Source organism: Microtus ochrogaster, linkage group LG4 (genome assembly GCF_000317375.1).
Source record: "Microtus ochrogaster isolate Prairie Vole_2 linkage group LG4, MicOch1.0, whole genome shotgun sequence".
NCBI classification, from domain to species: Eukaryota; Metazoa; Chordata; class Mammalia; order Rodentia; family Cricetidae; genus Microtus; species Microtus ochrogaster.
Genome location: NC_022030.1, coordinates 37,390,355 through 37,415,650, shown reverse-complemented (window position 1 = coordinate 37,415,650; position 25,296 = coordinate 37,390,355). Strand labels below are relative to the sequence as shown.

General features: G+C 41.4%; 1 protein-coding gene across 2 annotated transcripts in view; it reads left to right on the top strand.

The window, feature by feature from the left end:
* The window catches only part of Vwc2l (von Willebrand factor C domain containing 2 like), a 152,868-nt gene extending 127,944 nt beyond the window's left edge, over nt 1–24,924 (top strand). The window contains exon 5 of one of the 2 annotated variants that reach the window (XM_026786440.1): nt 21,072–24,924. In XM_026786440.1, the coding sequence (XP_026642241.1) occupies nt 21,072–21,220 (149 nt within the window). In that variant the 3' untranslated portion in view covers nt 21,221–24,924. The remainder of the gene's footprint in view (nt 1–21,071) is intronic. The other variant, XM_013351619.2, reaches the window with a different exon arrangement.
* The last annotated feature ends 372 nt before the right edge of the window (nt 24,925–25,296 follow it).

The window sequence follows — 25,296 nt, the reverse complement described above, 5'->3', positions numbered from 1 at the left end:
CTTTGCCTACAAATTCAAATCTGAACAGGGAACTCAACCAAATCCAGTGGATTGAGGTACCATCCAGAGAGCCTTGAAGCATCTATTCTTTTTAATATCTAAAAAGCAGCTAAGGGCAGGCCACAAATGCATCAGCCAAATCCTCTAACTTCTTATCACAGTTGATTTGTGCTGTGTGACAAAACGTTTTCTGGGAAGAGACAACTCAAATGTCTACTCATCCCAGACAGATAAGACCAAAGTCCAATTTGGTGAATCAATGAGTTTTATGGGGCTTACTTTCAGGAATATGGGTAAGGAGTTACATATAGGACTGGAACTCACCCAAGGACAACTGCATTACCCTCACTACCCCACAATGGGTGAAACCTTACAAAAACTGGGAACCTGGAGCACACTGCACAACCTGCAGGCGACTCAACAGTTTGGAGAGCATCCTTTCCAAGTGTTACAGTTGGCCCACACCTTTTCCTTGAAGTTCTTCTAGTTTCTTCTTCTCCCAGACAACCAGTCTATTCTCAAGGTCTTCTTTGTAGCACAGCTTTCTCTGAAAGGAAATCAGATTTTCTTATGTTCTTACCTACTCTGGCAGGGAAGAGCCTAGTGAATCTGGTCAGTTTCAGGGACTTCCTGGAGCTGTTTCGAGTTGTTTACTTGATTATTTAAAGATGCTGGACAGAGTGTTTCAATCCTAGAGGAAGTTTTTATAAAAAATTCTTTTATTTCAATTTATTCTTCCCTCATTCAACATATGTTGACTGCAACCTCCCTTATTCCACTCTCTCCAGTTCCCATATACATCCACTCTCCCCCAGATCCTCTCCTCCTCTGTTCCCCAGGGATAATAACCAAACATGGCATAACAAATTACAGTAAGAATTGACACAGACCCTGAAATCAAGGCTGGTCAAGGCAATACAGGAGGAAAAAATAGTCAGAAACACCCCCTCTAATCCATGTTAAGAGTCCCACAAATGTCCTAAGATAAACAACCATGGCATGTATACAAAGGACACAGGCCAGACTCATGCAGGCCCCATGATTGCCACTTCAGTCTCTGTGAGCCCCTACAAGCCTTGCTTAGTCTATGAGCAGTGTCCCCAACCCCTCTGACTCCCTACAGTCCTTCCTTCCCCTCTTCCCAAGGGTTCCCTAAGTTCCGTGTGGGTCCCATCAGCTACTGTAGGAAGCCCCTCAGAGGAAGCTTTTACACAATAATTGCTCAAGTATATTTCATGATTACAGCTTGCAGAGTGGGCAGCCACCTTGGTCTATGTTTAGAAAGGACCAAGCCTATCTGCCTGCAGAGATTCTATTGGGCAAAACTAAAAATAGTGCTAACACTCTTCCGCCTTGAATATAAAATGCCCAACCGTTGTAGGTGCATGTGTTTGAACTTTTGGTCCACAGCTGAAGGTGCTATTTTGGAAGGTTCCAGAACTGTAGGGGTAGAGCACTTTGGGGAGACGTGGGCCACTAGGGGTGGGCCTTTGAGGTTTACGGCCTTCCCGATGTTCTGATGACTAAGAATGTGATGTCTCCTGCTCCTCCTGCTATGATGTCTAGTGCTGAAGGTCAGAATTCAGTAGTGAAAAAGTTGGCAGGACTGCTGACTTCATTCAGAGGGGAACTGGTTCCGTACATTTTCCGGTGCACAGAGGATGCTTGCCTTGCTTGGCCCTGTTCTCTTCATCCAGCCCCTCTCTTTCTTCTTCATTATTGACACTGGTTTTTCTGCCTCCTGCTTGCATAATCCTCTCCTGAGTGATCCATGATAAGGTCCCCAGACTTAATCATGTATCCAAACATTATCATGTAATATTATCCCCAGGTTCCAGGGAATAAAATGTAAATCTGTTGTTTAAAAAAAAAATGATACTACGAAAAAAAAAACAGTTAATAGTTTGAATTAGCCATATGGTCATGTCACAAAGGATTGAGATCTGGGTAGAATTAACTGGATACATTTCTTTGGTCTCCTTTTCTGGTTCCCAGAATGTAACAACCTTGATCATTCTCCTATCTCCTATCATTCTATCTTTCTTTGTCTCCAATAAGACTCAAACCAAAACCAAAACAAACAAACAAAGGCCACTAAATTGGTTCAAGGACTTCTCAATTCCCTTCAGGGTCACTCTGCAACTGTTCTGCTGCAAAGACACAAGCCCAAACACGCAAATGTTTTAAAAGTACCTAAGTCACTGTTTAGAACCAAGTTGGCTTGAAATCCTGCATGTAAAATCTAAGTGCTGCAAATCCTCTTTATTGTTCAAATGCTCCAGAAAGTACTGTGCCTGGGGCTGTGTGGTGCCATTTGGAATGAAAATGAGCATCACATGGAACCTTGGGTGTAGCTAAAGGTCAGTGGGCTTCCTACTAGACATCTCTGTCCCTCACAACGGGCTCGGCTGTACAGTGCTAAATTCCACTTGGGGGAAATAGATGCAAGTATTTTTAATAACATGGCTCTGTTTCAACCTTGGCTCTTCCTTGAACTTCAAAAACACAGTCTCATACCCACGCTCTTATTTTTTAATGTATTCGATCAATATTTCTTGCCAGAAGCAGAATATTTTTGCATGTCGAAAACTGAACCCTTCGCTCTCAGATCCCAAAGGTTACAGTGGTCCCCTTTTCTCTCCTCCGACTCAGTTTTCTTTCCTGTCTCCATCATTAAATGGTTTTGCCTGTCAACAAACTCAGCAGCTGGGGAGGAACTGCAGACTCCCCCCTCATGCTTATTCTGCATCTAATATCATTCTATACTCACCTGCCAGCAGGGTGAGGTCTCTGCCAATGCCTAGAGTCTGCTCAGCTCTCATCCTCCACGGTTACAGAATATTTTGTACACTGTGTAAAGAAGTATTGTTGTGATTGGTGTAATAAAAAAATAAAATCAATAGCTAGAAAGAGCTGCAGAAGGAACTTTGGGGACAGAGAAGACTCTGGGAAGAGAAAAATGGAGATACAGAGCAAGCAGGGTGTGCAGGAGGAGAGGTAGCAGCCGTAAGCCACATGGCAGAACATAGATTAATATGAACAGGTTAAGTCATAAAAACTAATTAGAAAGAAGCCTAAGCTATGGAGTTAATTTCATAATTAATAAGAAGTCTCCAAGCCATTACTGGGAGCTAGTGGCCCAAGGGAAACCCCAGTTCCACTTCACCTGCTTGGTCACAGTTGTCTGCCCCTCACATTTTCCTCTCCGAGTGGACACACCTGGTCCAGTCCCGCACAGTCTGGACAGAGAGAGTAAAGAGAAATGTTGGTTTCGGCCACTTCCCTGCCTCAAATCCCCGCCACCCACTCATGATGCCCACCCCTCCACAGTGGAAATGTTAGCGTTGTATCACTTCCCTGACTCAAATCTCCCTCTGTTTGCCCTTCCACCAACTCATGCTTCCTAGTCCTCCTCAGCACCTACAGGTGAACCTTCAAAACCTTAGTTTTAGAGTGGAAACCTTCTATAAGTCTCCCCTCAGTCTTCCCTCTGGCGTTATCTCTTTTGGAGTTTCTGAACCACTCCTGAAACCTCTATGCCAGTTACAAACCTCCCAAAAACAAACTAGCAAGACAAATGCCTTTTACTCTGAGTTTACAATAGAAGGGATTAAACCGTGTTGTTAGGAAAGGTAGTTAAATAAAGTCACAAGGAAGGGACAAAGTGCTTTGAAGCTGAAAGGCTAAGGAAGAACCATGGTAGGGGATCAGGGTGGTATTCGAAATCTATTTCCTCTATCAATTCTACGAACAGTTATAAAGAAAATATAAAGGACACATTCACTATGAGAAGGAACATCATTTGGATCTTTTAAAGGCTTCAGTCCTACTTTACAAGTCTTCTCATTTTAAGGACTTGGAAACTGTAGAAATTTTAGTGATGCAGAGGGAAGTTGCTGTGTTTCTCATTTCTACTGATGGCTGTGGTTGATCCCATTTTCTATTGACTCTCATTGATCTTCATTGACTACTTCTCCAGCTTAGACCCAGCAGTCCATTAATCCACATTTCCTTCTTGCCTACTCCCAGCGGCCTAGCCAATGTGAAACCTACATCAGTGCAAGCACCTGGCTCCTCCATTGGCTACAGAAGCATACTTTCCACACCAGACCCACGCAGATGCCAGGCTTTCTCTCTCAGCGAAACTTCCAAGGCCTGGAGAACTGCCCTCCCCTTCAAGAAATCACTTACTCCTTCCCAACAAAAGGAAAGGTCATCAATGCTCCTCACCCACAATAAGCCCGTAAATCCTCACCTTAACTTTATACCTAGAACAGTGGTTGTTGTAAATAAGATATTTACATTGTGATTCATAATGGTATCAAAATTACAGTTATCAGATAGCAGTGAAAATAATTTTATGATTGGTGTTATCGGTATTAAAAGGCCACAGCAGTAGGAAGGCTGAGAACCACTTGAAGAATGCTCCCTCCTGTTGAAAGAGGTCCTGGCTTGGTAAGTCTGGAGTGGGGCCTGATATGATCCGTCCACCACCAAGCTTCCTGATGATGCTGCTGTGGCCACAGCTGGTCCTAAGAGCCTGGTTCTTTACTTCAGTTACCAAATACCGGAAGTCATCCCCTGTATAAAGACCCAGAAATTCTAAAAAAACTATCATCTTTCCTTTATTTCTGGCCTTTTCTTCTCTGTGTAAAGGCATAGAAATAAACAACCATCACTAATTTAAGAAAACAAAATAAGCCTTCACTCTTATTAATTCATCCTACAGCCTAACTTCTATTCAAATTGAGTCTCTATAAACATCACACACACTCAAACACACACACACACATACACACAAACACACACACACAAACCACACATACTTGCACACACTTTTAAAACCCCACAATGACATGAAAATTGCCTTTGCCAACAAATTACTTCCTATGGCTTCCCAAGATTTCACTCAACCTTCTCTGGATCCTCCAGGAAGCCTTCTTCTTCCTCAACCTCTCCCTCTCCTTCTTTATTGATCGAGACTCTTCCCCATCCCCCCTCCTCCTATTGCCCACTCCACTTGTTTCTCTGTCACTCCACATGTTTCTCTGTTTGCTGCACATCATAAGCCTACGAAGGTCTGAAAACATGTCTAGTGTCCTGCTCTCTGTCATGCAAGAAGCTTTCAGTAATATATTTGGAGTGATAGTAATCAATAAAGGTCATTGATAGTTGACCCCTGTTCACCGGCAATGTCCAGGGAGGTTGGCAGATTTGGGGATATCTTTTGAAACAGGACTGGCAGTTTTTTCCACCCAAGATTAACTACACTCATCCCTACCCTCCCCCGAAATTCAAGCTAAAAATCATTTGCTTAAGCAAGAAGAAATGAGAAGATTAGCAGACTCCCAGAATGCCAGTCAGCACCCACTCCATGACTGTGTTTTGTTTGCCTGCTTCTTACAGCTCGAGACTATTCCCCCATTCGACAGCACGCAGTGGGTCCTTTAATAATGTTGCACCAGATAAACCTCAGTCATTGTCCTACCTGCGAGCAAATGTTATCTACACTCCATTTGTCTTTGTGACAAATAACCAGGGTCTCAATCCATGGTCTGAATGGCCAGATGAAGTGCATTCTCTGAGACAAAAATCACTCCTCTGCGTGTCTCAGTGCATCAGCAATGCAGAGAGTTCCTTTTAAAGTTCAATTTTCGAGACTGTTTATTTTGCAGCAATTCTAGCTCAGACCAAACTGATTATTTTCCTGGCTTAAATTGTATTGCAGACCTCGAGGAAAAGAACATAAACAGTTGCCAAATTTACAGCCTTTAAACAACATCGCCTTAACTGAGGGGGATTCCCTTAGTATTGCTGCTTATAATGTTTTCTCTCTTTAAGAACTTTGCCTTTTCTCAGCCATTCCAGAACATGGAGGGTCCACAGGAACTACTTCAAGGAAAATATGTTTTTAATGTAAAGTCTGTACATGTCGGTACCATTGCCAAAGGAGAGGAGTTGGGGGAACCGAACTGGGATGCTCTTAGTCACTTGTACCAATAGTTTGATTCTATCAGCAAAACTAGTATACTATAACCCAAGGTCAGGAATCCAATACCAGGAGACTTCTAATACATACAAATCAATCTGTGATTTTAGATTTTAATTTTAATCCCAAAATCAATATCTTCACATCTCTTGGCCTTCTTTAGTCTACAGTTTAATTCATTCTCTTGTTAATTTCATCCATTCCTTTGCTTGAGTCATTATCAGTTCCTGCCAAGCTTCAAGCCTGGAGTCCTCATAGAGTGGCCGTGTGAGTTCATTCTTCTCAGCACCTTATGCGGATCCCCTCTTCCGATGGGCGTGTGGGAGGCAAAAGCACTCTTAGTTGAGAAAACAGCATGGAGGGGAAGACCAGACAGAACAGGTGCATTGCCAGTGGTCACAAGGCTATTAAATGCTGTCTGCCTGGAGCTCTCTTTGACAATATTGTTGAGCTCTGGAGAGAAAGATCACAGAAGCAATCAAATTGCTACCACATAAATTGTAGCCATTTTCTTCTCTTGGGCCGTCTGCCCTGTTCAACAATTCCATTATACCTCCCCAGTCAGCTGCCTCAGCCTTTTTCCGTCCCCTTCCTCTCCCTCCACAACCTGTGGGTTCATGTCCTACCCACATCCCAGAGAAACTAGAAATTATCAGACAGAAATCCTTTCAGCTGCCTATGGCTATGATAAATGAGTCCGCTTCCGTCTAAGAACAAAATTCAATGCTGCTTGCCTTTCTCAAGGCCGCTCTGTGGATATACTCCATCCAGCCTTTCTGTGTCATAAGCCGTTCCTCCTGCTCCTTGACCCTTCCCAGGCCACCTTCTCCCTCCTTCACTGCACTGTCCTTTCGTTCACTCACTGGCTTCCTTTACCCCTACCCTACCCCCATTCCTCAGCCTACTCTAACATTCAAACGTGGCTTTGCTTTGGCCACCCCAGAAATTACACTTGTCAAGGTCACAACGAGCTTGGCTGGGTCCTAATTTCAGGAGCTATCTCAGCTGCCTTTGCCTGAAAGGTTTTCTTTGTTTTGCTTTTCTGATGTTACTCACCCCCATGCTTTTAGCCTTCTTTGGGTTTATTTTGGTTGCTCCAATCAATGTGTCCTTCTCTGTCTGCACTTAAATGGCAATTCTGTCTTAGGTCCTTTGTTCTTCTTGCTTCCCATCAAACGTCCCTGGGAAGCCTTGTCCACACTGTCCTGGCTCCAATAACTGTTTGTATGCTAAGGCTTCCACCTCTCTACCACAAAGCTAGGTCGTGCTATTTCTTGGTTCACCCGTGCATAGATGGTCTGTGGTCCCTCAGCTCACGGTCTCTGAGATGGATTCCGTACTTCCTCCTAAAACCCAGCTTCTTTATCACGGCTCCACAGATGGGCTTACATCAGAAACCTCTGTGGCATGTTTTACATCATCGCGCAGGCTCTGGCCGCTGCTAACATGAGAGCGCCACCCTGAGAAAGTTTCCCAAACTTGGCACATACTCATCTGTTTCTCTCTCTTCCCCATTCTTGCCACCCGAGCTAGCCTACCATTATTTCTGACTCATGCTAGAAAATTTCCCGTCCCTTTACTTTCCCCAACACCACTGAAACCAACATAACAATTAACGAATTTTAAATAAGTCTAGTCAGACAATGGTTTCACTTCCCTTTCAGACATAATCCGCAACCCCAAAAATAACTTTTAAAAACATTAATAACTGGTTCAACTTCTCTCTTAACTTTCATTCTCTTCCCTCTCACTGCCTCTGCCACGTAGAATCCAGACTGTTCCCCAAGCTCAGTGTCTTCGACACCTCCTCTCAGGAGGGGTTAGAAGGATGCCAGTTCCTTGCTTGGATGCTGTCACCTTCCCAAGTTCCTCCCACAGCCCTTCTCCAGGACACTTGTCTCCTAGCCTCCTCTCGTGAACCAGATCAAAATCTCTGGGTATACACAGTCTTTATTTTCGCTCTTGTAAACTTTACCCCATGATGGTTTAGCTTTCAATTGTAGTTAACCATATCCACAGAGGGATAAAATCTACTTGTCACATCCAAACTGTTTCACAGGCTTCGGACAGTGGGGGATGTTTAACATTTGCCTGTGGAATTCTAAATTATGGGTCACTGTCTTTCTCCAACTAAGGTACTCATTTCATGGTGCACTTGTGCACTGTGTGCATGGTGTCATCACTTGTGTTTCAGAGTTAGGAGCTGTCTACAAGCATCGTTAGCTATGCATCAGAGGAAATGCTGCTTTGCATCTTCCTGTGCCTAAGGCGTGTCTAATAATGCATTGTCATTCTAGCTGAGAAAAGAAAATCTTTTGTCATGTATTTCAATAATGAAACAAACTACTTATCATCTCTAATTTCCGCTGTTTTGTAAGACATTCCATATCTTTGACTATAACTAAAACTTTTCTATTGTACCTCCATGATGGAATGGTGTGTGTGTGTGTGTGTGTGTGTGTGTGTGTGTGTGTGTGTGTGTGTGTGTGACTATGTGTGTGTATGCATGCTTTGCTGGCAAGCAAAACCATTCCTCCGTCAACTATGAGGGCATGGCTTCCATTCAAACATGTTTGCCCACGCATCTTTTTAAGGAAATGAAAATGGAAGTGTAATTCTCTCATTGAGGAAGTGAGAAGTTTGCAGACTATGTGAGGTACACGCTTGTTTAAAGAAAACCACTTGAATATGAAAGTTGGGGAAAGCAGGATAACATTCTTTTCTAACATGTTTTTTTTTCCATTTTTTATTTATTTATTTTTTTTATTGAGAAAAAAAAATTTCCTCCTCCTCCCAGCCTCCCACCCCTCCCGCCCTCCCCCCACTCCTCTCCCCCTCCCTCTCAAGTCTGAAGAGCAGTCAGGGTTCCCTGCCCTGTGGAAAGTCCAAAGTCCTCCCCCCTCCATCCTGTCTAGGAAGGTGAACATCCAAACTGGCTAGGTCCCCACAAAGCCAGAACAAGAAGTAGGATCAAAACCCAGTGCCATTGTCCTTGGCTTCTCAGCAGCCCTCATTGTCCACCATATGTTTTAAATCCAAAGATAAGTATATACCATTTTATTTCCAGGGAACACTGCCTATTTTTAAAAGTAAGGCCATTAAAGCATCTAAAAGAGTTTCAAATGCCATGTCTCATACACATCTCCTTGATTCCCAAGCTGTCGTGTGGGTAAAAAAAAATATCACACTTATTGGAGAAACACAGTAATGACAGCTCAGAGGCTAAGGCTGAAACTTCAAAGTAATTGAACCATTTAACCACTATTTACTTGCCCAGAATTTCTCCTTAGAAATGACCCTTTTCTAAAAGCCTATGTTCTTGTCCTGTGCTGAATTCATAGCCTTTCGGATATGCTCTGTTTTCACTAAGGCTTGCTCCAAAGCTGACGCTAACTATGGTACCTTCTTGACTCCTGGATAGCATACCTTTCATCCAAAATCTGTGTGATTGTCAGGCAGAAGCGCTCACACTTGAGCTTGCATTCAAATCACTTAGAATGTCATGGGTTATGAGGGCTCCACACCCACATTGTCTAGTTCAGAAGGCATCTGATGGGGCCCAGGATTTTAATTTCAAGGGTACCTCGAGCAATCATGATAAGATTAATCAAAGGCCAAGTTTTCTTTTGAAATTCTCCTGTCCCAAAGGTAGGTTATTTCCCACAAATCATATTTTCTGTCCCCTAATTATATCAACTGTAGCTTCCTTTTGAAGACCTGGCATCTCATTCATCAATTATGTCTCTAGGGCAGTAATGTCTGGTAGAAATGCCATTTGAGCTACCAGGATAAAATTCGTTCATTCATTCATTCATTCATTCACCTACTTACTTACTTATTTACTTATTTATTTTTTGGGGAAGAGTAAGAAATGATCTCATGTAGCCCAGGCTGTCCTCAAAATTGCTATGTAGCTGAGGATGACCTTGAGCTTCCTTTCTCTACCCCCTGAATGCTGGGGTTTCAATTTAGGCAGTAGCAAGCGTAACACATGTTAGGTAAGCATTTACCAATTGAACTCAGATCTATCCCCACAAGCATGAATATAATTTTTAGCAACCATATTAAAAAGGTAAAGGATTAAGTCAATTTTAATCATACACATTTATATAAATATAATATATTTAAAAATATATTTTATTTAGCTCTCCATCAACATATATATGATCAGCATAAAGTATCAATGAGCATTTCAGCTTCTCTTAGTCTTTGAAATTTGATGCATGCATTTTTAGACTTTAGGTGGATTGCTCCCTGAAGTACCCATGTCTCCAGTACTGCCTCACCACACCTGCCCAGTGTTCTCTGTAGTGGATAGCTACAGTCTTAGAAGTTCAGGATCAAAGAAACTGGAGCAGCGATGATGTTCCTTGCTCTGCCCCTTGCTCTGCCTGCCCTCACTAGATTTCTTCAGGTTCAAGATATGCCAGCTGCTCTACCAAGTTTATGTCAAATTTTAAGAAGAACCATATTATTAGATATATACATTGATATTAAAATGCATGGTAGTATCAGAATTTATTCTTTCTTCTTACACACAGAACTAAATGTAAATTACCATGATGCCTTCCTTACTATAGAGTTTTTAACATATATTTTTAATATATTAAATTACATATTAAATATATTATATTTATATTATACATAAATAAAAATTAAATATTTTTAATATAGACTATAGCTGTATACCCTGGTCCTCCCTGATCATCAGGAACTTCTCCCACTAGCAATGCAATCCATGTTAACAGTTTCACAAATATGTGTCTCCTTATTCTCCCCAACCTTCTGGAATCGTCTATAAATGTACACACAAGCGTCTGTTTGTCTACATTTGTCTATTAAACTGGGGTCACATTGCACCCACTTTCTGCATAGCTATATTCTTATTCAGTAAGTCATGGGATCCTCGTAAGTCAGCTGAAAGTTGCAGTTCTTTCCTTCTAATGACTGCAGAAGAGCCGATAGTGTAGGATAGCAAAATGTGCTCAATATGTCTGCCATCAATGAAAAGTTACATCTGCTCCTCTGGTAAGCAGCAAGTGAAAACTGCAAAACTTCGCACTGCATACCGGTTTATACGCAATGTTTCTTTGTACCTATCCCCCTTTTACTTAGTTTGCAATCACATTTTTTTAAATTTTCCAGACTAATTTTATTATCAGTCACAGGTATTCAGAGTATCAGATAGAATATATAAGATCTGGACAGGGGCAAAACATACAACCCTGTTCCCCACACCTGCTCCGTTCCCCACCACCTGCCCTGTTCCCCACCACCTGTCCTGTTCCCCACCACCTGCCCTGTTCCCCACCACCTGCCCTGTTTCCCACCACCTGTCCTGTTTCCCACCATCTGCCCTGTTTCCCACCACCTGTCCTGTTTCCCACCACCTGTCCTGTTTCCTACCACCTGCCCTGTTCCCCACCACCTGCCCTGTTTCCCACCACCTGTCCTGTTTCCTACCACCTGCCCTGTTTCCCACCACCTGTCCTGTTTCCCACCACCTGCCCCTGTTCCCCACCACCTGCCCTGTTCCCCACACCTGCCCCTGTTCCCCACACCTGCCCTGTTCCCCACACCTGCCCCTGTTCCCCACACCTGCCCTGTTCCCCACACCTGCCCCTGTTCCCCTCCTCCTGCCCCTGTTCTCCATCACATTTTTAACCTTTAGCCTGAACTTTTTCTTACCACACTTTCTTCCTTTCCTCCCAACAACAGCACTAACCATTAGTGGTCTCAGTAATTCATTGGAAACCATTTCCTAAAAAGCCCTGCGAAGGGCACACACCGGTGTCTACCCGCTTAGCTCTCTCTGGAGAACCACTATTCAGATATTTTATTCACTTGTCTGCTTTTCTGACAAATGGTAAACAAGCCTGGGAGAAGCTCACAAGGATTGTATGGCTGTATGCCCACTCGGTCTGCAAACAAATCTCAATCCACATAAGTAGAAGAAATTTCCTTATTTATGCTTTAAATTGTTTTTTAAAAAAGACAATAAATTAATGGACATGAGCTTGAGAACCTAACCAGCGTTACTCAGAATACAGCTCCAGTGATAGCAGTGGTCAGAATGATAGAAAGCAATAACTATTCAACTTCACTGTGCAACAGGGTCAGTCTTGGTGCTTTCCAGATGAAAATTTGTCTCCTCAACACCTCTATGGAATAATTCTCTATGTTATTATGATTCCCCTCTACATCTAAGGACATTCGGTTCCCACAGCCAGCATTGAAATGGGAGTTGTCTAGCTCCAGGATCTTAATTCTATGCTTTACCTGTCTCTGAGTTTTGGCATCCTCATATGTAAATAGGGTAGGACTGCGAGAACCCTGCCTAGGATAGCTGTGATTTGAAAGGCATTCACAGTTCTAATGAAGTGGGACACTCATGCTTCAGTGTGGAAAATTTGACTAAGCAGATGGCCAGGCAGGCAAGCTAGAGATAGCTAATACTGAACCAGATTGTCGCCCTGTGCCCAAAACTAGCTGGTTAGCCTGTCTTTTGAATAAGAGCGGCTACCTTTCTCTTTTGTGTCTTGGCCATTTCTTCTTCTCTAGGCTTCGTCCTTTGCAATCGACTTAACTGGAACACCAAACAATAAATCTTATGTGCTAAGGGGCCAGAAAACTCTCTGGAGTTCTTGGACTGAAATTTGTGTGGGAGTTTGGCAATATTGAATTTTCAAATAAAATGATTAACAGTCACCTTCAGGGCAGCCTCTGAAAAAATGATCCTTCCTGAATCTTGCCACCTTAATCTAAGGAAGCTTTTTGTTTTTAAGTTTAATCAAAAGGTTTTGGAAGTAACATAGGGATTAGTGATTGAAAGCAGGTAGAGAGAGCCATCTAGTCCAATGCTCCTGTTGGCAACTGGAATGCCATCCCTCTTCTCTGGCTATGCCGAAAAACGCCCCCGGGACATGTCACCAGGAAGGGCTAAGGCATTTCATTCCATTTTAACTGTGCACGTCTCTAATTGTTGGGTTTTTTTTTTGTTTTTTGGGTTTTTTTTGACTTAAATAATTTTTATTGTTTTATTGTTTCATACATGCATACAATGTGTTTTATTCAAATCTGCCTCCTAGTAGTTGACATTTTTTTTTATTTAAACCCAATATCATCTGGGCTTTTATGTTTTATTTATTTATTTTTTAATTTATTGCTGGTTTTATTATCAACATTTTTCCAAGATTCTAATAATTGAAAATAGACCCACCTGATCAGAAAACTATTTTCTTTTCCAGGGCACCATAAGTCCCATCAGATTTGGTGAAGCAGAGAATTAAAATCAGAGGGAAGGATATAATCCAATCCAATTCAATTGCAAACCGAAGCTCACAGCCCTACTATTCACTGAAACAATGATTTAGATGATCTGAGAAATAAATATAGGATGTTTATGGCTTCACACAATAGAAATTAGCCTCACTTATGTGGCAGAAAGATCATTTACAACTAATTTCTAAAAGATACCAAGTGTCAATATTGAACTTTCTTTTTTTTTCTTCCTCAATACTTCCTGTTCTTTTTTTTAATGTATTTATTTATTAAAGATTTCTGTCTCTTCCCTGCCACCGCCTCCCATTTCCCTCTCCCTCCCCCAATTAAGTCCCCCCCGCCCTCAGCCCGAAAAGCAATCAGGGTTCCCTGTCCTGTGGGAACAATGAAAGCCAGAAGGTCCTGGATATTGAACTTTCAAATCAAGGCTAGGGATTGGAATAATCAAAAGAGGACAATTAAACAGTATAAAGTTGTTTTCAGAATTTTCGAGGAATCAGTACTACTTTATTTGGTTTTTTTTTTTTTTTTTTTGATTCAGAATTTCTCTGTAGCTTTGGAGATTGTTCTGGAACTAGATCTTGTAGACCAGGCTGGCCTCAAACTCACAGAGATCCGTCTGCTTCTGCCTCCTGAGTGATGAAATTAAAGGAGTGCACCATTACCACCCAGAAACTACTTTACAGGGTGCAGATAAAGATGACCTGGCCAGTCTAACTTTCTAAAAAATATCTGCATTGATAAACAATAAAAATAAGGCATTGCTTCCCAAGGATTCCCCATGTCATCCTGGCTGTCTTCTATGACTTCTATGCTCATCACCAGAGCTATGCTACTGCCCTGTCGACCATCTGTGCCTCCTGAGGACCAAATGTCATTCTTGGGAAGTGAAGCTCTTTCTTTAAGGGGCCATTTCCCTGCCTCGCAGGTGAATTTTATAGCTAGAACTCTCCTTCCCATTCAGCTGCTCTCCCACTCACCGCCCCCCCTTTGTCTCCTATTCACCCCAGAAGCTTAAATAGCCAAGTTGTTTACTTCTACTGCAATCTCATCATCCTGGGTGTTGTCAAACCTTGAGAGAAATGAGCAGTGGCTCTTCTTTTCAAGACGATTGCTTTCTGAGATGGAACAAGCAGAGATTGTTCTGTCCTCCACATCTCGCTTTCTCATTAGCTGTGAGACTTTGGGAAAGTCACTTGATATTTTTGTGCTTTCGTGTCTCACCCAAAAAGAAAGAAAAAATAGTTCAGTGGAAGAGAAAATAAGATAATCCATAAAGATCTCCTAGGAAGTATTTAAAAGTCAAGGAGCAATGTCACTTGCCTGTAATTCCAGCACCTGGGAATCTGAGGCCCAAAGGTCTGGGGTTTGAGGCCAAGCTGCACAATGTAAGTGTGACCCTGTCTGGGAAAGAGGGAAAAGCAAAAGAAAGGAAAGAAAAGACGACTGGAGCAATGTTTGCTGAACTGAGAAGTATCCACAGGTTCTGGACATTAGTGGAGCTAATATAAGAGAACTGTGAACCATTTTAGCTGGCATTTTTAATGTCTCAGAACAACGGAATGAGCATAAGACCATACCTAATATTTATGGTGAAGAAAAACACATCCTCATGACACCCTACACATCTTCTATCTCCCAGAAAAGCTACAAAAGCTAGAGATTCATATTCCAATCCTTCTTCCAGCTGGGATGAGCATTTCCTGGTGTACTACAGCTAGATACATCTGCCACAGATCCCATCAGGACTGGTAGAAAAGGAGGTTTATGTGTATAGTTCTAGCAACAGAATCCAGAGACCCATGCTGGTGAAATCAATGGGTCACCTGCTCTTTCTGTGGCCAAGGTAGGTCTTTAAGGCTCCCTCTCTGTACTTTTTGATCATTGCTTCAATTGTCTTATCTCCAGCTTTGTTTTGCTACTGCAGATATTGTCCAGATACAATTTCCTCCAGTAAGTTAAATTATCCAAGGCTAGTTTTGTTGATACCAAATTGGTTCCTGCTTTGCCCTCCACAACACAGTATCTCAGTTACCTTGCATGTAGTTCTATGAGATCCCAAGATAACTGCCTGTCTAATATCTACTTCAGCTCTCAGGCTGAAATTCCACCATCTCCTTTAGGATTTTATTTCCTATAAGGGATACTCTATTCTGGTCATTAACTTAAGCCCATGTACTAACAACTGCTTAAACCAATGTAAAAGTTAAGTCAGCATTTTGGCTGGCATGTTTAGTGTCTTAGAACAATGGAGGAAAGAAGTTCTATCTTGTCATCATACAATGCCAAAACATGTAAGGTGACGGGACTTTTCAACAGCAGAAACCCCTCATCTGCAGAGATATGTCTTCTCTAAGTCATCCACAAGTGTCTATAGAGAGTCACATTGTGACAGCAGTAAAATTTACATCATTAGTGTCTTTACTCTCTCTGTCTCTGTCTCTCTCACACACAAACAGAGAGAGGGGGAGGGAGGGGGAGAGAGAGGGAGGGAGAAAGGGAGAAAGGGAGGGAGGCAGGGAGGGAGAAGAAGGGAAGGGGAAGGAAAGGGAGAGGAGAGGAGGAGATGAGAGTGGAGGGGAGGGGAGGGGAGGGGAGGAGAGGAGAGGAGAGGAGAAGTATAAAATCTTTTCATGGAAAATGACCCAGAATCTTCAGCCCTAAACTAGTAACATACTAATATATGCTTGATAACTGACTGAGAAATGGAGATTGGAAAAGGTGGAACTAAAACCCTGATTTGTAGCATTTCCTGATCTGCTTTGCATTGTGTAAACACACCTACCATGTCCAGTTTGAAGCCACCGAAATTGTATTAAAAAGACCATAAAATCTTTTGCTATTTCATGATTTCTTCTTGTATTTCAGTATCTGACTGCATACCCAGCAGTAACTCACCAGCTTCTTGTGTGTGCCACTGGACACACTGGTCTTTTCGACTTTCCAGGTGGTTCCCACTCCACTCCTACTTTATTCAAGGTCTTCCACTGGACCCTGTCAGGTTCTCTGTGCTTTCCCTCAGAACTCTTAGTCAGGTTATATATCATTGTGGTGTGTGGTATAGCAAGTGAGCATTAGCTACGGAGCAATGTGTGATCAGATAAGCTTGTTTTCCCCATTGCTCCTATGCAGTTTTTTGTAAGGGAAATTTGGGGGATTACCAGAAAACTTCACTGTCTGAGTAAATCTTCCTGGTCCATATAACAACAAATACCACAGGAATCCTTCTATGTTCTGCTTGCTTTCTTAAAACCTTGTATTATCAAAGCTAGAAAAAACGGTTCCAATTGCTTTTTATCTGATCACAAGATATTCTCTGCATGTACCTCGTGGTACCTTGGGGAAGTTGGGATGGGACGATGGGAAGATGTGCTGCCCAACAATAGAGTCTTGACTTGCCTCAGGCATCTCTCCAGAGAGTTACAGCTTTCACACTTGCTCCTTCTCTTCTTTATAAAATAATGGTTTTGACTGAAAAAAATTGAAGTTAGTTTTGGTTTTATAGAGATGCAAAATAAATATTCAAAGAAGTATAGAATAGTAGGGCATATTATTCATGGATCTCATGAGGAAACCGTCTCCTGGTTTTAACAGTCTCTCTTCTCCTTCTTCCCTCCTTGCTCAGCCTCAGCAAGGAATCCAATTTCCAATTCTATCACATTTTCAAAAGGTTGAATTCTTTCCAATACTATACGACATGCAAATCCCATTTGCATTTGGGTAACAAAGTGTTTGTCTAAGATCACTCTCCTTGTCCTAATTCGTTTTCATTGTCTTTCTTTCCACAGTGCACACAGCATCAGTAGAAACTTTACTGCTAGCTTGAGAAAAGCCCCATGGTCCACACATCTTATCATGGAAGACTTCCTTAGTTTTGAAACAAATGATGATTGTTAGACCCTATATAAATACACAACACAAAACAGTACATACTTAATGATCTGAAGAAAACCAATCTTGCTTCTTTCTGTCCACATCACCTTTCATACCTCAATATGCAACTGAAATGCTTTAATCTACTAGAAATCTACATTTTGATCAGAAGTTCAGAATAAGGAACAAAAAAAAATAATAGACAGCTCAGGTCTAGAATGTTATTTCCTTTTCTGAGCAACTAGAAACCTCTTACAGGCCATAAAGGTTTCACTTCATATCTCAGTGGTATCGCATTTCAGGTATATAACCTCTGGCTAGTCATTTTCCATATCTGAGGCTCGATATCATTAGAGGAAAAGCATGTGCCTTCTATAGATTATTGAAAAAAAAACATTATAAGGCAAGTTCTGGCATAAAGTAAGTGTTCAACAAATTATCACATTTCTGCCTGTAAGTGAATACTATAGTTCTGGCCCTCATAATCAGATAAGGACTTATCTATAGATTCAGTAACAAATTTGTCTCTGGTAAACACAAAAATAAAATAGTTCACCCTATTTTATTCAGCTAAACAAACTAGATATTGAGTTCTTAATATCTGTTAGACACAGCATCATGCCTAGACTGTAAGAAATAACAGATATTCAGTTCTTGCCTTCAGGGATTGACTGTGCAACCCATACCTGGGGTAAGAGTTTACACATCTTAAATATTTTTAAGAGAGAAAATATGAGCACATGGTCAAGCATCAGTTCTTCGAGAAGAGAGAGAGAGAGAGAGAGAGAGAGAGAGAGAGAGAGAGAGAGAGAGAGGAAAGAGCAGAGAGAGGGGTATCTTTTCTGTCTCTAGATTGCAGAATGAGTGCCTATTTGGTTACTTTTCCTCTCTTAAGCCACAACTTTCTGAGAGTTATTGTGGTGTTCCTCTATCTTATCCCTCTGAGTTAAATGATTCTAATCATTCAGCGTTCTCTCGGAGGTCCTATCTGCCAGCCCTCCGTTTAATCATTTTCACTGTTCTTTTCTGGAGTTTTTCCAAGTCCTCCACATACCAATGTGTTGCTTTGTCATTGAGTTCAGTCTTCTGAGCAATTTATTCTGTCATATATACAAAAGAAAAATGAGAGCAACCTCCAAAGAGGAGGATGGTAGGTAGAAGCAAGGACGATTGCCTAAGTAAGGGGCTCATGGAGAGCACTGACACCCACAAAGAGAATTAGCACTTACTGTCACCCGCAGTAGGGAGCAGGCTAAAACCGGAACAGTTTTTAAATAGTGCCAACCATTCTACTCACAATTATCTAAATTGCTTTTAAGTGTATGACTTTTAACGGCAAACTTGAGACTTGCTGCAGTTATATCTGAGACTATCAGAACAAGATCAACAAAACCTCTGAAGCACAAAAGTTAAGAAGATCAAAGCAGAGTGCAGAATTTAATAAAATGCCTCTGGCCATCAGGTAGACACCTGAGCACTGACTACATTCCCAAGCAGTGACTTTGGCCAGTCTTGGCACATGCAAAAGATCTTTCATTTCTGTTCAATCCATCAGCATAATTAATATTCCTTGGGCTGAAAGTGCAGCAAACTCCAAGTGATTAACAGATAGAGGTTAATCAAATGCATGCCTATCACAGCATGCTACCAACACAGGCAGAAAGAAGAAAATACAAAAACAGAACTCTAGTAAAATATCCCTTCTAGACATAAATGACTTTCAAGGTATCTCTTTTCATGCATTCCATCTGTCTTCTGTTGTTGTAGCAGTGAGTTTTTCCAGCACTCTGAGAGACAGCAGCACATCCATGAGTGTACGTGTGCACACACAAACGAGAGAGAAAAAGACAGAGTGTGTTATGTTTCATCCATCACATTTCCCAATCCTCTAAAGAAACTGTGAAGATTTCTCCTAGTTAATGGTCTGCCTGTTGCTTGCACATCTTTGTATTTGAAACCATAATTTAAAAACAAAATGTTTTTTCTCATTCTGGAAAAGCTAAAATATATGCTTAGAGTGAAAGTCTTGGTTGTATGTAGGGTGAGGTGGGGAGAGGAGGAGGGGACGCAGGGACCAAGCATTGGTCTTCTGGGCTGTTTCCAGGCAGACAGTGTTGGCCAAGTCTAGTGCTCTTTCTGCAGCTACTTGGACCCTACAAGACCCTGTCTGGCCTAAAATTGGTTGAACTGATAGGCGTCTGTCAGGAGGCAGCTCTGGACGGTAAGCAGAAGAGATGAAGCAATATTATGGGACACCCTTCCTGTAAAGTTCTCCAAAAACCCCTCAGATCTAGGTATAGAAGTAACTCATAGTTTGGTGTTGAATTGCCCCACATAACTGTAGATACACAAGTAATAAAGTCTATCAACTAATTCCTTAAACCCTCAGATACATACATTTAATGTGATTGTGAAATAATCAACACTTGAAGATAGCCAAGAATTTATCATGGAATCAGAACAAGAAAATGTCTCATGGGTGTAGGCAGGAAATCAAGAGTTACTTATTACCAGATTGAGCTGATCTCTCACCCCGCCCTTGACAGTTCCCCATGTTCAAGCCATGGATACCTTGTAGCAGCAGAGTGAGAGACAGGCGTCTGCACACAAACACTGTTGTGGGGTTATATACAGTGAGAAGCTCTAAAACAAAGGGGCTCAGAGCCAAAGCATGCTAGTTGGTCCTCAACAAATATGCACTATAACTCAGCAGCTATAATTTTTGCAAAAGGAAGCCTCCACTAATGAACTGGCACTACAAATAGCCTCTGATTTCATTTGTTTGGCAATAGAGAAAGTCTTATAAATTCTAACAAACTTGAGAAAGTGAAAGCAGGCCATTGTTAGTGACATGTTACCAGATTGCCATATAGTTAGTGATTATGGCAAGTTGCCCAAACTGATGGCTTAACAAATCATTACTGGACACAACCCAGCATCTCCTTCTTTACCCAAATGTGTTCTTCATAGACTTAACACCAAATAACTCCTAAAAGCCAATAATTTTGTACTATCCCTCTGAAATTCACTATGGGAAGCCATATTTTTAAAATACAGTTTCAACTTGAGAAATAATTCTGTGGGATATTATCATCCCTATATAGGAAGGACTAAAAATAATATGAGAATGCTTCATTAAACACACACACACACACACACACACACACACACACACACATCCATCTAGAAAAAGCAGGAATCATCTGCTACATAGCTTCGTGAAACTTGAAAAATTAAAAGAAAATTCCTGTTGACTTTCAAAAGCCAACCATTTGGGTCATTCCTTTAAAAAAAGAGAGAGAGAGAAAGATAGCCAGCAGATTAAAGGAGCTCCATTTATAAAAAATCAAATGAACCTCTAACAAAGCTTGTTTAGGGACATGAATAAATCATCCATCCATGAATTATTCATTGTTATCAAGAAACAAACTGGGGATTCCAGGAACCAGGCAGGATCTGGTGAGTGAACAAGTTCATCTCACACCCTCCACAGAAAGGGAGAGGGACCTCTGCCATGGGTACTGTCAGGCCAATCCTCTGTTCATGAGACATTTTGTCACCTTTCCACCCTAGGACAAAGCAAATAAAGTCTAATCCACAATGGGCTCAGTAAGTAGACAATAATCAGGGTTTTCCCCAACCCTGTCTCTCTCGCTCTCGCTCTCGCTCTCGCTCTTTTCTTGCTCCATCTCTCTGTCTCACTTTAATATACAAAGGAAATATGAGATGTGTGTTATAGATCATGGAGTTGACTCTGGCTTGACTCTGAAGGGGTTAACCAGAAAAACCCTTGATAACAAGCTGTTGGCTCCATCAGACCTCATTAACAGATGGGGTGGGTGGGCTTATTCTTTGGAAAGAAAAGGAGAGGGTGGAGGGGAGGCTCCCAAATTTAGTGCACTAACCAATGCATGTGTGTGTGTTCCAGGTCCAAACTGCTTTGCCGGAACTACAATAATTCCAGCTGGCATTGAAGTGAAAGTGGACGACTGTAACATCTGCCATTGTCACAACGGGGACTGGTGGAAACCCGCTCAGTGTTCGAAGCGCGAATGCCAAGGCAAGCAGCCTCTGTAGGGCAAATTCCCGAACAGTTACCAGTTCTAGGAAGGGATGCTATGGTTTCTACACGGCACATGTTTAACACTCAACAAAATGAGCAAACAAACTCCTGCCAGCTACAACAGGGTCACCAGCAAAACCTTCTGGAGTTGACAAAGGTGATTATTTTACAAAGAGGAAGTTTCTCTCTCTTTCTCTTGCTATATAAAATATACATAGCATATAGCTATCTGCACCACTTTTGTAATTACCAATGCTTGATGGTGACTTGACAACCAAGATTTTCTGTGACAAGAAAGAAAACCACCTTGGACAGGCTCCCTCCAGATGATGCCTGTGACCTGCCAGTTCATGTCCCTTGACTTACTCCGTTTTTACTCTGCTGTGCATACTGCACTTTTCTCTTGTGGATTTTCTACCTTTGGAATCTAAAGGGGTCAGGAGTGACTGTGCAGTGAAGTTTGTGTTACATCAGAAGTGTTTGATAAAGAAACGTTTCGGGGGAGGTATCCTTTCAGAGGGGGACAATGTAAGAGTGTCCAAACCATGGTTCTCTTGGAGGCAATTATCATGTCTGTAGGCTAAGAAACAAAGTAGCAAACTGGGTCCTCTGCAGACTGAGGTGAGGAACCACTGTTCTGTCCAATATGTTGGGGCTCACTGTTGATTCATAAAAACCACACATTTCATATATAAAACTTTGAAACTGCCAATCAGAAACAAGTAGAATAAGAACACCATGAGTTGACTGGAGAACCCAAAGAGACAAGTATTTAAAGCTGTGGTATATATTCACCAGACTTCTTCATGATGCCAGCTTTGAGTTTGGTTTATAATTAAATACACCACAAAGCCCATCTTGTCACCAGGCAATATAAATACCAGAACCAGGGTGAATAGCCCCCACTGTGAATTAATCTTTCTAAACACTTCTAACTTTCCAGTTCCAAATTGGCTGAAAGCCAGCCCTCTACAGCAGTTTTTATGGTTCGGGACTGTGTTTACCACATTACAGTAACAACCACTCAGCCCTAAATCTAAAATCCAGATTCAGGACACTCTTTCCACCTTAAGTGCTGATGTAAATTAAAGATTAGGGTAGAGTGAGTCTTGCACAATACAATTTCATTAGTTGAACATTTTTAATGTATATATTAGATACTGAACTATTAAATTGAACTTTTGAAGAGTCTCAAGGTTGCCCTGGTAATGCTGCTAGTATAACAATGGAAAAAAACAATAATAAAAGAAATATACAGGGTATCTAATGCCACCTTCAGTCAAGCGCAAAATTCACAGCTCTGAGACCACGTGACCCAGTCATGTATTCCCACTTTCCATCCTAAAACCCCTGGTGCAGATCTAATCGGGAAATTTCAAACTTTTCTTCATATCCAGTTTTCTTTCCTTCTCCTGTTTTCTGCTCCCAAACCCAGTCTGGTTTGTGTGGTTTCTGTGTAGAGACACATTACACAGACAGATGTCTCAATCTCAGTCTCTGACATGTGGGGCCAGATTGGGAGGGGCTATGCTACACATTCTTAAGATGCTAAGTGGCAATCCTGGATTTCAGCTGCTAGGTCAAGAACATCCACCCAGTTATATCAACCAAGTGTCCTCAGACATTGCCAAAAGTCCTCAAGGGGTGTTGGTGGGGAACAAAATTTTCCCTGGCTCAAAAGCTGTGTCATTAAGCTGTGTCACTTTTGCATATGATATACCAGAGAATTTCAACTGCACACACATGGCTTTGTTGAGGCCCTGAGCCCTTTAGATCATACACAAACAGCAACCCCAGGGTCAACCTCCCCCCCATCGTGTGGCGCTTCTAAGAGCCACTCTCTGGACATCAGTTTCTATAGTCTCATAAATTACCTTTCTCACCTAAAGTTGTCGGCCTCTCCTCCCTGAAAGCACCTCCTGTCATCCAGAAAGAGTTGTCATTTCCAAAATGAATGTGATGACGAGCCAGACCTGACACTTTTACACACACACTGTGCTTGTGTTGTGATACAAATAACCTTCCTGGCACCATCCAAGGAAGAATATCCGGCTGCCATCCCTTAGAACGCCAATTTGCTGCAAGGTTGGTGCCTTTCAGTTGCCACTGTGGATACATCATAGAGACAGCCATGAATCATTCACGAGCAATTCTGCATGATTTATGCCTGCACTCACAAGCAAAGGCGCTGCACACTTCAGCCTGTGTCTAGACAGAGTTGTACTGTACAGCTTTCTTTGCCCTGAGGTTGCCTATTGACAGTCCCCAAAATCCACATTATTGAGAGGAAATACTAGTATTATTGTCAATAATACTATTATTATTATTAATGACAGAAATAGATATAAAACTGAAAACATCACTAATAGAGCCATGTAGCATAGACTTTTTTTGATTATTAAGGAGTTATTATGTCCTTGTGAGAAACAAAGAATGTGAAACTTGGGAGCCAAGGTATAGAAATGTTGCATCAAAGTCTAAGACCACTGATACCCACAGCAAAGATTCGGTGGGATAGATTGTAACAACCGCAGAGATTCTTCTACAGAGTTCCCTACAGGCAGTCCTTCAATGGCCTCTATTACACACTTGACAAGGGGATTCTCATCACTGCTCATGTTGGGTTGGGCCTGGTTTCTTTTGTCTGTTTGTTTTATTCTTTTGTTTCTTTCAATTTCACTACACTATTTCCTAATACTCCCAATCACCAATGCTTTCTCTCTTTTATAGAAGGACAAGCCTATACTGTGACAGAATTTCTCATAAACTGATAAGCATTTAACAACTTCCTTCTAGCCAGGTCCCTGAGATATTCTTCCCGAACCTCTGCACACCAGAGTTCTTCTTGTCTCATCATCTTGTTGTTGCTGTTGCTGTTGTTTCTTTTGAAGGCTTTGATTGCAGCCACACAGTCACCTCTTCGTTATCCTATCTCTTCTGCCTTCCGGTCTCCGCGTGAGATTCAGCTATGTTTGAACAAGGGGTCAGCATCCGGTGTATCAGCTGATGCCTGTTGAACTGATTCAGCTTCTAAAAGCTTTGAAAAATGGTGTGCCTGAAAATTAGTAAGAGAAAGAGAGGGATAAAAACACTAAATACTAAACTGTAAAAAAAAAAAAGAGGGGGGATTCTAGCAACAATATTTGATGTGTAAAAGAATATATTATTAAAAAATTATTTTGTTAAATATAAAGTGTGTTACCCAGTGAACATTGTTTGTGGTATATTTTCCTTCCCAAGTTTCTCTTCTTTCCACTCCTTCAATGATGAACTCACAATGGCATCTGTCATCCTACAGCACACATGCCATTACAGCTGTAGCCAATAGAATTAAGCTTTAACTCTGGGATGTGCCTGCGTGCATTTTCAGTTTTCAAAATATGATGCAAGGCTGATAAACTGCCAGTGAGAGTATTTTAAATGGTAGGATGCAAACCTTCCCTTCCGCCCCACCCATATGCAGCACTACAGTGTTTGAATTTCAGGTGTGCCAAGCACAATGCTGGGCTCGGAGGCCACAGCATTCTGTTCAGTCTCCATAACAGACCTGAGAGGAGGGAATCCTGCCTGTGTTCTAACTACTGAGAAAAATGAGAATGTAAAGAGACGAATGTTTTATCTAGCATCATGCGGTGAGAAGGGGCTGTGCAGAAATTTATTATGAAATTTTTCAATCAGAAAAATAGCATGCGTGTCCTTTACTTCCTCATTGTACTGATAAAGTATTACTAGGATTTTGCAGAATAGTTTACTATTTTCTATCCGTAGTATCAATCATGAGTACATTCATCTCTGAAACCAAATAATTATCTCATTTTTAAAATGCAGTATTTTCTTGCAAAACTGTGCTATTATATTTTTAAAAATCTAACAAAATTAGTTAGACCTTATAACTCTCCAAAATTCAGTCCATATTCACAACTCTTAGATTTTTTTAAATATGAGAAGAAAGTTTATTTATATAATCCAAAATGACTTTTAGATTGGTATTTGGTTGGTATATCTCTTAAATCTAAAATACAGATTTGAATCTTGCCAATCATAGCTAAAATCTCTGACAAGACTCCTAGGTTTGTTGCTATTTGAAAAT